The sequence below is a fragment of the Triticum urartu genome, chromosome 5 (genome assembly GCF_003073215.2).
Source record: "Triticum urartu cultivar G1812 chromosome 5, Tu2.1, whole genome shotgun sequence".
Taxonomy (NCBI): Eukaryota; Viridiplantae; Streptophyta; class Magnoliopsida; order Poales; family Poaceae; genus Triticum; species Triticum urartu.
This window is the reverse complement of record NC_053026.1, coordinates 502,858,996-502,870,467: the sequence shown is the minus strand read 5'-3', so window position 1 is coordinate 502,870,467 and position 11,472 is coordinate 502,858,996. Positions and strand designations below refer to the sequence as shown.

Genomic DNA, 11,472 nt, shown 5'->3' with positions numbered 1-11,472 from the left:
TGACACGTGTCCAACGGTCAGATTTCAAACACACGCGACAGCTTGACTTGGACTATAAGTTAAGCTGGCTCATCCAGCTTTGGATAAGATTTGCTCTCATAGTCTTCGCTCGAAGACATAGGATTTTGTTGAGCATCACATCAGTCACTCTGACTTTGTTCACTTGGACCTCACTTAACAGGGCAGTGGTTCCTATGACTCAACAAAGAAGAAAATGAAACTACGAAACAACTATGTCTTCGTACTCCATGGTCTTCATACGATGTCTTCTCATGTTATAGTCTTCAAATGTGAATCTTTTCACAGGCCACCATTGTCTTTAATGTCTTCACACATTTTTAGGAGTCATCTCTGGTAGGTAAACCGAATCAATATGGGACTACTACTTGTGTTATCCTGCAATTCTCACAAACACATTAGTACCTCAACCAAGTTTGTCGTCAATACTCCAAAACCAACTAGGGGTGGCACTAGATGCACTTACAGCCATGGCCATCACCACCGCTACAACTTCATGGCCTACCTGCTCCAGGCTCTCCTCTCATCCTCTGGCCCCCCTACTCGAACCGCCGGCCATCAACGTCGGTGTGCTCCTCTCGCCTTTAGCGCCGGGATCTCAGCTCTGCATCGAACGGAGACGAGGAAAAGGGGACCGAGGTGAGGAAGACGACAGAGTGGATAAGGTCTTTTCCTTTCCCTTTTTGTAGGGAGACAGATGGACCGGTTTCCTTATCGATCTGAGCCGACGTCGCATAGTGCGGCCGCTCGATACAACGAAAACGTGTGCACACACTTTTTAGATTTTAGGTTTTTTTGAGACGTAGATCATCGTTTTCATTAACCAAACAGCTTAGGATGTCGCTGGATACGAACCCGAGCACAAAGTCAGGAATAGTCCTGGCCATGGGAAGCCGGCCCGAAAAAGCCCAACCCGGCCCGGCCCAGCGCTGCTCTCGGGCCGGGTTCGGGCCTAGATTTTGAGCCCAATGACGCGGACCCATCGTTTTTGCAATTTCTTGAAGGGGTCCGGCCCGAGGCCCGTCGGGCTTTTACGTGTTCGGGCTGAGCTCGGGCCTAAAAACCAGGCCCGATGGCCGGGCCGAGCCCAGGCCTGTGTTTTTTGTTTCGGGTTTGGCTAGGGCCGTCCCGAAGCCCGGCCCAGCCCGAGGTTTGGCCAGGTATAGTCAGGAACTTGATCCGGCTGGGGAGTGAGTCAAGACCGTGGCCGCCACGGAACGACGCGCGAACGTAGCCGCCACGATACCCGAACGAGCTATTTGGGCCTGTATATACAGTATATATATAATCCCAGTAGCATAGAAGCACGCCTAAAGCCTCCGCCCGCCGCCGTCGCCCACGCAACCTTGCTCCACCGCTCGCTTCCTCCCCGCCGGCGACGACGTGATGTCTTCCGAGCCCGAGAGACCGCCGCCCGCCCCCGAAGCGGGCGTCCCCGCAGCCACCGTCAGCAATAAACAACGGAAGAGGGACGCCCGGAAGGCCGAGAAGGCGGCCAAGTACGCGCAGCAGCAGAAGCCCGCCGCCGAGGACCCCTCGCCGGAGCACGGGCAGCAGAAGCAGCAGCAGCCCGCCGCCGCCGAGGACGACCCCTCGGCGGCCAACTACGGCGACGTCCTCCCCGGGGAGATCCTCCCCGCGGCGGTCCCCGACGGACCGTGGGCCGAGATCGGCCGCCTCGACAAGGCCGCCGCCGGCCGCTCCGTGCTGGTCCGCGCGTCGGCGCAGGCGGTCTACCGCGGGTCCAAGACCAAGAACGTGGCCTTTATCGAGCTGCGGCGGGGGATGAGCACCGTGCAGTGCGTGCTCGCCGGCAGCGCCCAGATGATGCTCTTCGCCTTGTCCCTCCCCAAGGAGTCGATCGTCGTCGTGGAGGGCGCCGTCGCCCTCCTCGACAACCCCCTCAGATACACCACAGTGCGAGAGGTTTCTTTCTGCCGTAGCTCATCTTTGTCTGTCTGTTCGAGTTGTCAGCTGACATACAAACTACAGGAGTTATTTTGATTTTGTGATCCCCGTTTGATGGCCGGCAGGTGGAGATTCAGGTGAGGAAGCTCTACTGCATCAGCAGGGCCGCCCCGAAGCTACCGATCAGCGTGGAGGATGCCGGCCGGAGTGCGGAGGAGTTTGCAAAAGCTGAAGCAGTATGTCAGTCTGCACAATCTGCGTATTTGCTTGCCTGCTCCTCTTTGAACGCATGAAGGAGGAGGACACAGTTTTGTTGTTGCTCCAATAAATTCTCCGACGATGATGATATCTGGGTTCAGCTGATGGGATCTTGTTGTTTTGCAGAAGGGGGTGCCACTTCCGTGCGTTGGTCAGGACACACGCTTGGACTATCGAGTTATTGACCTGCGCACAGCGGCGGGTCAAGCCGTTTTCCGTGTACAGCATCAAGTTGAAAACGTCGGTATTTGTTCTTGCTTGCTTTTAGGACTGCTGCTATCAGTGATGTGCTCATGAATTGAGTTTGCAGAACTAAACATACCATGTTATGTAGTAATATGTTGTGTAGCTTAGATAAGATATTCTACTTCGACACTGAATTAAACGTATCTGATCTGGTGAACCCTTTGAGTCGTTGGGCCAAAGCGTGGCATTGGCTGGGCTGCTGCGTGGGGATTTCAGTGATATTTTTGTGCGTATTCTAGAAAAAATAAAACCTTTGAGTCTCAACCTGTGATCATTTTGTACCAGCAAAACAAACCTGTATTGAGTACTGTGCTGGACTTTTAAGTTGTTTCCAGATACTGATCGATTCAGTGATCCTAACGTGATGCCTGCAATGCATGCCATACAATTCTGTCTGATTACACTAATGATCAGATTGAGTTTAACATTCTGCATCGAATATGGATTTGTCAAGCCAATGCATATGCATTTACAAAAGCTGTTTTGTCAAGGCTCCAGGGATTTATTTTATATTCGTTTCTGCAGCATGTGATTTTTTTCCAGCTGGTTAGTAAAGTATTTACCATTGTTTGATACTCGCAGAAATTCAGGGAATATCTGTCGTCAAAAGACTTTATTAGCATCCACACTCCGAAGCTGATTTCAGGGTCAAGTGAAGGTGGAGCAGCAGTATTCAAACTTGAATATAAGAATGGCAAGTGTGCCTGTTTAGCACAATCGCCTCAGCTGCACAAGCAGATGGCTATCTGTGGTGGGTTCTGTCGTGTCTTTGAGGTTGGGTCTGTGTTTAGAGCTGAAGATTCCAACACACATAGGCATCTGTGTGAGTTTGTTGGTTTGGACGCTGAAATGGAGATTATGAGGCACTACTTTGAGGTGAGCAAGTTTGGTAGAGTGCTCTTCTTCATTTACAAACACGGCAATGGCTGAACTTGTTTCTTTAAACAGGTTTGCGATATTGTGGATGGATTATTTGTAGAATTGCTCAGACACTTGAATGAAAATTGCAAGACGGAACTTGAGGCAATTAATAGGCAGTATCCGTTTGAACCAGTGAAGGTAAAATATTTGTTGCTTCTTATTGATTGGTGGTTCCAGTAATGTTACAATATCTGGGTTTTTGTAGCTGAAATTGTTGAAAGAAGGAAAGAGATAGGATTCAGCACACATCCATTATGCTCAAGGCTGGGTGATATATACAGGTTGCTGGACTCAGCCGAGCGGGATCGTGGGTATGCCACTACCACTAGACGTGCAGCACTACTCAAACAACTGCTGCACGATCATGGCTATACCGTATGGCGTACTATACAGGGCACATACGGTATAGAACTACCTAGTCTAACACCCCCGCAGTCGTGACGTCGGCTCCGGCGACGCAAAGACTGGACCGGAATTCAGAGAAAACTTCCGATGGCAGCCCTTTGGTCATGATGTCGACGAGCTGCTGGCGAGTCGGGATGTGAAGAACACGAAATTCGCCGAGCGCCACACGTTCATGGACGAAGAGAATGTCGAGCTCGACATGCTTCGTACGACGGTGGTGCACAGGGTTGGCCGACAGGTACATGGCGGAGACGTTGTCGCAGTAGACGAGCGTGGCCTTGTCGACGGGACAGAAGAGCTCGCCAAGTAGCTGTCGGAGCCAGACACACTCGGCGACGACGTTCGCAACGCCGCGGTACTCAGCCTCGGCGCTGGAGCGGGAGACGACGGCCTGGCGTTTGGACGACCAGGAGATGAGCGCGTCGCCGATGTAGATGCAGAAGCCGGAGGTCGAGCGGCGAGTGTCGGGGCAGCCAGCCCAGTCAGCGTCCGTGAACGCACGCAGGTCCAGAGTGCGCGAGGCACGGAGGTGAAGTCCGAGAGCAGGCGTGCCGCGCACGTACCGGAGCACACGCTTGATCAACCCGAGATGGCACTCACGGGATCGTGCATGTGTAAACAGATCTGCTGAACGGCGTAGGCGATCTCCGGACGCGTGATGGTCAGGTACTGCAGAGCACCGGCGATGCTGCGGTAGGCGGAGGGATCAGCGACGCGCGGCCCGTCAGCTGTAGGTAGCTTGCTCTTCGTGTCGATCGGCGTGGGCGACGGACGACATGTGTCCATGCCGGCGCGGTCGAGGATGTCAGCGGCATACTGCTGCTGACAGAGGAAGAAGCCCGCCGAAGTGCGCGTGACACGGATGCCGAGGAAGAAGTGGAGAGGACCAAGGTCCTTCATGGCGAACTCCGCAGTGAGCTGGGCGACAAACGTGGCGAAGGGCAGCTGGCGGCGGATGAAGAGCGACGAGTCGAAGCGCGTGGCGTTGAACCCGATGGACTTGAGGAAGCCGGCGAATCGAAGAAACCACGCGCGTGGCGCCTGCTTCAAGCCATAGAGTGACTTGGAAAGGCGACAAACGTGGTGGGGTTTGCCGGCGTCGAGAAAACCGGTTGGCTGGAGACAGAAAACCTCCTCGTCCGGCGTCCCGTGAAGGAATGCATTGGACACATCAAGTTGGTGAACCGGCCAGTTGCGCGAGGCTGCCAGGGTGAGCACGGTGCGGATGGTGGCGGGTTTGACCACCGGTGAGAAGGTCTCGCCGTAGTCCACGCCGGCGCGCTGCCGGAATCCGCGCACGACCCACCGTGCCTTGTAGCGCTCGAGGGAGCCGTCGGCGTTGTGCTTGTGCTTGAACACCCATTTGCCGGTGATGAGGTTGGCGCCGGGAGGACGAGGCACCAGCTCCCACGTGCGATTGCGCACGAGAGCGTCATATTCCTCGCGCATGGCGGCGAGCCAGTTGGGGTCGCGGACGGCAACACGCACCGAAGAGGGGACCGGCGAGATGACGCCGGGCGTGCCGGTGGTGGCGGCGAGACCGTCGTGGTAGCGCGGGTTCGGACGAAAGACCCCGGTCTGGGCGCGCGTGACCATCCGTCTAGGAGCGGCCGGAGGTACGGGTGGAGGCGAGGTAGGCAACGAGGAGCCCGCCAGGGTGGCAGACGAAACGCCCGTGGTGGAGGAGCTCGCGTCCGAGCCGTCGATCGACAGATCAGCGGCTGCATGCGTCCGTAGGGTGGAGACAGTGGACGGAGAAGACACGGAGCCGCTCGATGATGATCCGGCGGCAGAGCTTGAACATGCTGTGCGGGCGCGTGGGGTACCATCTGACCGCGATCCAGGAACCACGTTGGAGGTGGAACATGGCGCGCGATCATAGAGGCGCCGCTCGATCATGGGGACCTGCAAAACCGGGGGAGCAAGAACAGGCGGTGGTGGAGCGGCGGGGTTAGCCACGGGATGTGAGGCGAAGGGAAAAACTGACTCATGGAACTGGACATGACGTGAGGTGATCACACGGCGGGAGGTGGGGTCGAAGCACCGGTAGCCACGGTGATCTGACGGGTACCCGAGGAAGATGCACGCAGTCGATCGATGATCTAGTTTGTGCTTGGCTGTGGAGGTGAGGTTTGGGTAACACAAGCACCCGAATACACGAAGAAGTGAGTAGTCAGGGGCAGTACCAAGAAGGAGCTCATGAGGTGTGCTCGGTGTGCTAGTATGGCACGGCCGACGGTTAATGAGATAAGTGGCCGTGTTAAGGGCCTCAACCCAGAATCGAGCAGGCATGGATGCATGAAATAACAGGGCACGCACGCTGTCATTGAGTGTTCGCAGAATACGCTCGGCCTTTCCGTTTTGCTGGCTAGTGTAGGGGCAGGAGAGGCGAAGGTGAGTGCCGTGACGTGCTAGAAGGGTGCGGACAACAGCGCTGTCAAACTCACGCCCATTGTCAGTTTGGAGTGAGAAAACAGGAAGATGAAACTGTGTCTTGACATAGGCATAGAAATCGAGCAAGACAGGGAGTACTTCCGACTTGTGTTTGAGAGGGAACGTCCAAACGTAATGAGTGTAGTCATCAAGCACAACCAAATAAAATTGATAGCCAGAGATGCTTACAACTGGAGATGTCCATACATCAAGATGCAAAACATGGAAAGGAAACATGCTAATGCTGGTAGAATTGCTAAAAGGTAGACGTGTGTGCTTGCCCAAACTACAGGCATGACATGAGTGCGGTGCAGCCTTGCTGAAACCAAGGTGATCGGCAGCCAAGCGAAGCGATGCATGTCCGAGCCGCTGGTGCCACAGGGTGGAGTCGGCGAGGCCGGCAAAGACGGAGCGAGAGGGGAGCGTCGGGCGGCCAACCGAGTAGAGATCACCGTCAGAGTCACATCGGAGGATCACCGCCCTGGAAGGTCCTTTACAGAGAAGCCAAATGCGTCAAATTCGACAGAAATAGGGTTATCACGACAAATCTAGCGAACAGAGAGCAAGTTTGTAATGAGAGAGGGGGAGACCAGGACGTTGCGGAGTTGAACAGGAGACGTGCCCTCGATGAGAGCACCATCACCGACATGGGTGATGGGTAGATGCGCCCCACTGCCAACTATGATGTGAGAAGGAGCATGACAGGGACGAAGGGAGTGGAGATTACCGGGCGACGAAGACATGTGGGACGAGGCCCCAGAGTCTAGGTACCACTCCGAGGCAGAGCCGGACGACGAGGGCCCAGCCGTGGCGCTGTGAAGCGCGGCCTGCAGGGACTGCATGTCCCATGGCTGCTGCGGCGGGGCGGTGGAGGAGCTGGCGCCCGAAGAGCCGTACCCGGGGAACGGGGCGCCGTACCCAGGAGGGAGACCACCCGGAGCGCCGTAGCCGGAGCCGTACGGTGCGAGAGCTGCGAACATGGCCTGTTGATGAGGTGTGCCAGGACGAGGCCCGAGGACGCCAGTGCCCGGTGCGCGCCAGGGCATGGGCCAGGCCTGGACGAGACCCGTCCAGGAGTTGGCGCCGGGAGCAGGCGTGGGGTAGGCGGGCGGACGTGGCGTCGGGGGCGATGGTGATGCAGAGGCGCCGCCGTTCCCGTTCCCACGCCGACGCTGGCCACGGCCGCGCCCTCGTGCGGTGTCGGGGGCGGGTGCTGGCGTAGGGGGCACCGGAGTCGAAGGAGAGCCACGCCCAGTGAAGAGAGCATGCGCGGACTGCTGGCGAGCCGCCTGCTCAGCACGGTGCTCCTCCAACAGGAGGAAAGAGCGCACCTGAAGGAACGACGGGAGCGGGACCTGGGAGGTGATGTGCAGGATGACGGAATGATACTGGCGGTTGAGGCCGCGGAGAAGATGGAAAACCTGTCGGGATTCAGTCACGGACTGCCCCAAGTCACGAATCTGATCGGCGAAGGTCTTGAGCCGAGTGCAGTACTGCATCACCGTCATGTCCCCCTGGACGACGGCGTGGTATTCAGCGTCGATGTACACGGCGCGCGCCAGCCGGTTGTTGCGGAAGAGCTCGTCGACGGCAAGCCACACGGTGTGAGCCGTGTCCTCCGGTTGCATGACCGCATCAAGCAGCTCAGGCGAAATGGTGGTGTACAGCCAGTGGACGACGGTGTGGTCCGCCATCTGCCATTCGGGGTCGTCATGGCAAGGAACCGCCTCGGGGTCGACATGGGCATGAAGGCCGAACATACCGATCACCGTGTCGAAGTGACGTCGCCACTGGGAGTGGTTGCCGGCGAGAAGGTCGAGCACGACGGGGACGTGGTGACGGATGTCGACGGTCTGGAGGATAGCAGAGGGAATGGATGGGGTTGGGGCGGCCGGCGCGGCCGTCGCAGCCGGCACAGCGGGGGCGGCTGGGGCGGCGGGGGCGACCTGCTGGAGAGGTTCGGCAGCGAAGGCGCCGGCTGCGTCGTCGAGAACGCCGGCTGCGCCATCGACGAAGGAACGGGGAGAGAGGACGGGGTTGCCGTCCATGGAGGGAGCGGAAGCAGGAACAGCGGGCTGCGCAAAAGGGTTGCGCAAGCCGTTGGCGTCTGATGCCATGTTGAAAGAAGGAAAGAGATAGGATTCAGCACACATCCATTATGCTCAAGGCTGGGTGATCTATACAGGTTGCTGGACTCAGCCGAGCGGGATCGTGGGTATGCCACTACCACTAGACGTGCAGCACTACTCAAACAACTGCTGCACGATCATGGCTATACCGTATGGCGTACTATACAGGGCACATACGGTATAGAACTACCTAGTCTAACAGAAATGGCGACTCACATTGTGTTAATTCCTGCAGTACCTAGAGAGTACCTTGAGGCTCAGTTACGAGGAAGGAATACAAATGTTGAAGGTACAAACATGTTTTGAATTTTATGCTGTTTTCGTGCAGTATATAACTGCTACTTTAACTCTACTGTACACAGCCTGATGTATGACATCATAATAAGAAAAGAAAAAGAATTAAGCATTGGTGATTTATTTGCTTGGCAGGAAGCTGGAACAGAAATCGAGCCTATGGCTGACCTCAACACTGAAGCTGAGAAAAAACTTGGTCAGCTTGTTAGGGAGAAGTACGTACAAGTGTCAACACTGCAATGCTTATGTTCATTTCATCATTTTGTCTTTTCTATTAACTTAACTCGCTCTTGCTGTAAAATTTGTAGGTATGACACTGATTTTTTCATTCTTTATCGATATCCTTTGGCGGCACGCCCCTTCTACACCATGCCTTGCTATGACAACCCAGCGTACAGCAACTCATTTGATGTCTTCCTTCGAGGTGAGCACAAAAATTGCTCAAGCTTTACCTGACACCATTATGATGTATTAGTTAGTTTATTTAGTTGCAACTTGCAAGTATTTTTCAGGCCATCTGAATATATGAATATACTAGCATTACGACCATCAGTGCCAGTGGGGATAGTTTCTGTTCCACACTCTGCATCTTATGGTGTCTGACTAGTACTCCTACCTGATTTCCTGAAGTTGGAGCAGTGATGAAGTGTTGAATTTGCTGAACAAACTTTGCACTTCTTGCTTACTCGACAGGTGAGGAAATAATTTCCGGAGCACAAAGAATACATGAACCCGAGCTGCTGGCCAAACGTGCGGTCGAGCATGGAATCGATAAGAGTTCTATCAAGTGGTACATCGAATCGTTTAGGTGTGTTGATCCACAAACCCGTGTCTGCGATCATTTAGTGTTGCAGCACCTATCATGTAGTTATATTTGCTAGGTCTCTGCCTCTTGATGTGATTCTCATTTGAGAAATGCTTACTGTTGCAGGTACGGCACACCTCCTCATGGCGGGTTCGGGGCCGGGTTGGAGAGGGTGGTCATGTTGTTCTGCGGACTGAACAACATCCGGAAGGCATCGTGTTTCCCTCGTGACCCGCAGAGGCTGAGTCCATGATCTCCGTCCCTCTGAGAGCGAGCCTGATCCATGCTTATTCTAGCTATGATGACCTTTTCGATGCTTAGTTACCTCTACCTTTAAAGCAATGTTCTGCTGTTAGTGGTTATGAAACTGTCACCTTGATGTGCGTAGTAGTAGGCGAGTTTTGATAGAAGATCAAAGACTTAAGCATGGAGAAGTTTGCAGATAATTGAGAATCGGCATGTTGTTCTCTCTGTCTGGTTAACTTCTTCCCACACAGGGAAGTTGCCAATTAACTCTACTCTTTGCATCGCCTACTATCTATCGCATGAAACAAGGGAAATTCTGGCAAGGCGTGATTTTCGGCTGTGTTGATAGAGAATAAATGTCCACTCCAATTAATGGTGAACAGAACAAGTCTATATGTTAGTCACATTGCATCCACCACATGCTTTATTTACAAGTGCGAGTTGCCTTCTGCTCTCTCCTTCCCCGTTTCATTTTTGCAACAATAACTTTCTCTCCACTCTGAATTCTAGAGGATATTTTCTGAGCGCACCGTGCCGTCGTCCCTCCTTTCCTGGTAGGTCCTCGCCTCCCACCTCCACCGCCCACCGGCGTGGGAGTGCACTGATCATGGATCTCTACCCCGCTTTAGAGGATTTACTTCGTTGCTGATGGGGATGACACTGATCATGTGAATAAATTTTCCTTGAGTGTCTCCAGCTCCAGGGTGATGATGTCTCATTGGCGTAGATTCATGAAACCTAAAAATTGATCACTGATCCAATTCCACTACCTCTACGGGATGTTGTGGTTTGCAGGGGATCATGGTATGTCGATGTGGTGGTGTGGCTACCCTTTACAGTCTTTTTTTCTTGAGGGGTAGAATACGACTGTATTCAATCAAAATGGAGTGTGGCAGGTATTCTTAACAGCCACACATGGGGCCCCACGCCAAGAGTAACTGAAGGTTTAGTGAGATCATGCGCCTCACCATTACGCTCCGGCTTTTCATGATCCACGCAAACTTCGTCCATCTCTCCCATCTACATCTCGATATCATGTATAATGGAACTGCTTTGGCCCATATAGCTCTCTCTACATCTTGGTCACCATATGGATTCTCCATGGATAGAGATCATCCGCCAATGCTAGAGCTTCATTGAATGTAATTGCTTCAGAATCTCGGGTTGCACCAAATCAAGAACCAGAGGGAGGACTGGATTGAGCACAGAACAAGCATATCCGATCAACTTTCATCCAAAGCGGGAGTGGACCAGATAATGGAAGGTGAGGGTGCCGTCAAAGGTCCGTGTTTTTGTCTGGTGCCTTGCCCACACTTCTCTGCCAACTAGGTCCACCCGCCACCACCGAAAGATGTCAGATTTGGCGGCCTGCTCTTTGTGCAATGCTGAGGAAGATACTTGGTGCCATTCTTTGTTTGATTGCCGCATGGCAAGATGCGTTTGGGCGTTAGGAGAAGAGGAGGTGCTAGAGCATGTGATATCCAAATGGCTGGATCCTCGTTTGTGGCTGTTTTGGTTGTTTGAGACACTCAATGAAACGGAGCTTGCTAAAGTGTTGATTACTATGTGGGCTATATGGTGGGGCGCGAAGAAGAGCAATTCATGACAATGAGTTCCAGAGCCCACTGTCTACGTTCTTTTTTATCACGAGGTATCTTCAGGACCTAGAGATTGCAGAAAACCGATTGAAACCGAGTGCCGCAAGGCTCGTCGACCCCCGGCCACGGGCCAAAGTATGGGTACCACCTGAAGGAGATGAAGCTAAGCTCAATGTTGATGGGGATACATCGAGGCAGGGCCATGTTGGTG

General features: G+C 54.0%; 1 protein-coding gene across 1 annotated transcript; it reads left to right on the top strand.

Moving 5' to 3' along the window:
- The first annotated feature begins 1,346 nt into the window (after positions 1 to 1,346).
- On the top strand, positions 1,347 to 10,011 carry LOC125510159 (aspartate--tRNA ligase 2, cytoplasmic-like). Its single transcript, XM_048675253.1, has 10 exons — positions 1,347 to 1,944; positions 2,052 to 2,162; positions 2,311 to 2,424; positions 3,013 to 3,306; positions 3,379 to 3,489; positions 8,554 to 8,607; positions 8,748 to 8,827; positions 8,921 to 9,036; positions 9,306 to 9,420; positions 9,544 to 10,011. Exons 1-10 carry the CDS (start codon positions 1,405 to 1,407, stop codon positions 9,668 to 9,670), a joined length of 1,662 nt encoding a protein of 553 aa, XP_048531210.1. The 5' UTR covers positions 1,347 to 1,404; the 3' UTR covers positions 9,671 to 10,011.
- Positions 10,012 to 11,472: the final 1,461 nt, after the last annotated feature.

What these genes read in the sequence shown, in the direction of transcription:
- LOC125510159 (XM_048675253.1), top strand. Translation starts at nt 1,405, where the DNA reads ATGTCTTCCGAGCCCGAGAGACCGCCGCCCGCCCCCGAAGCGGGCGTC. An exon ending in TACAGCATCAAGTTGAAAAC is followed by an intron (nt 2,425 to 3,012) that starts GTCGGTATTTGT and finishes TGATACTCGCAG; the next exon opens with AAATTCAGGGAATATCTGTC. An exon ending in TTATGAGGCACTACTTTGAG is followed by an intron (nt 3,307 to 3,378) that starts GTGAGCAAGTTT and finishes TTCTTTAAACAG; the next exon opens with GTTTGCGATATTGTGGATGG.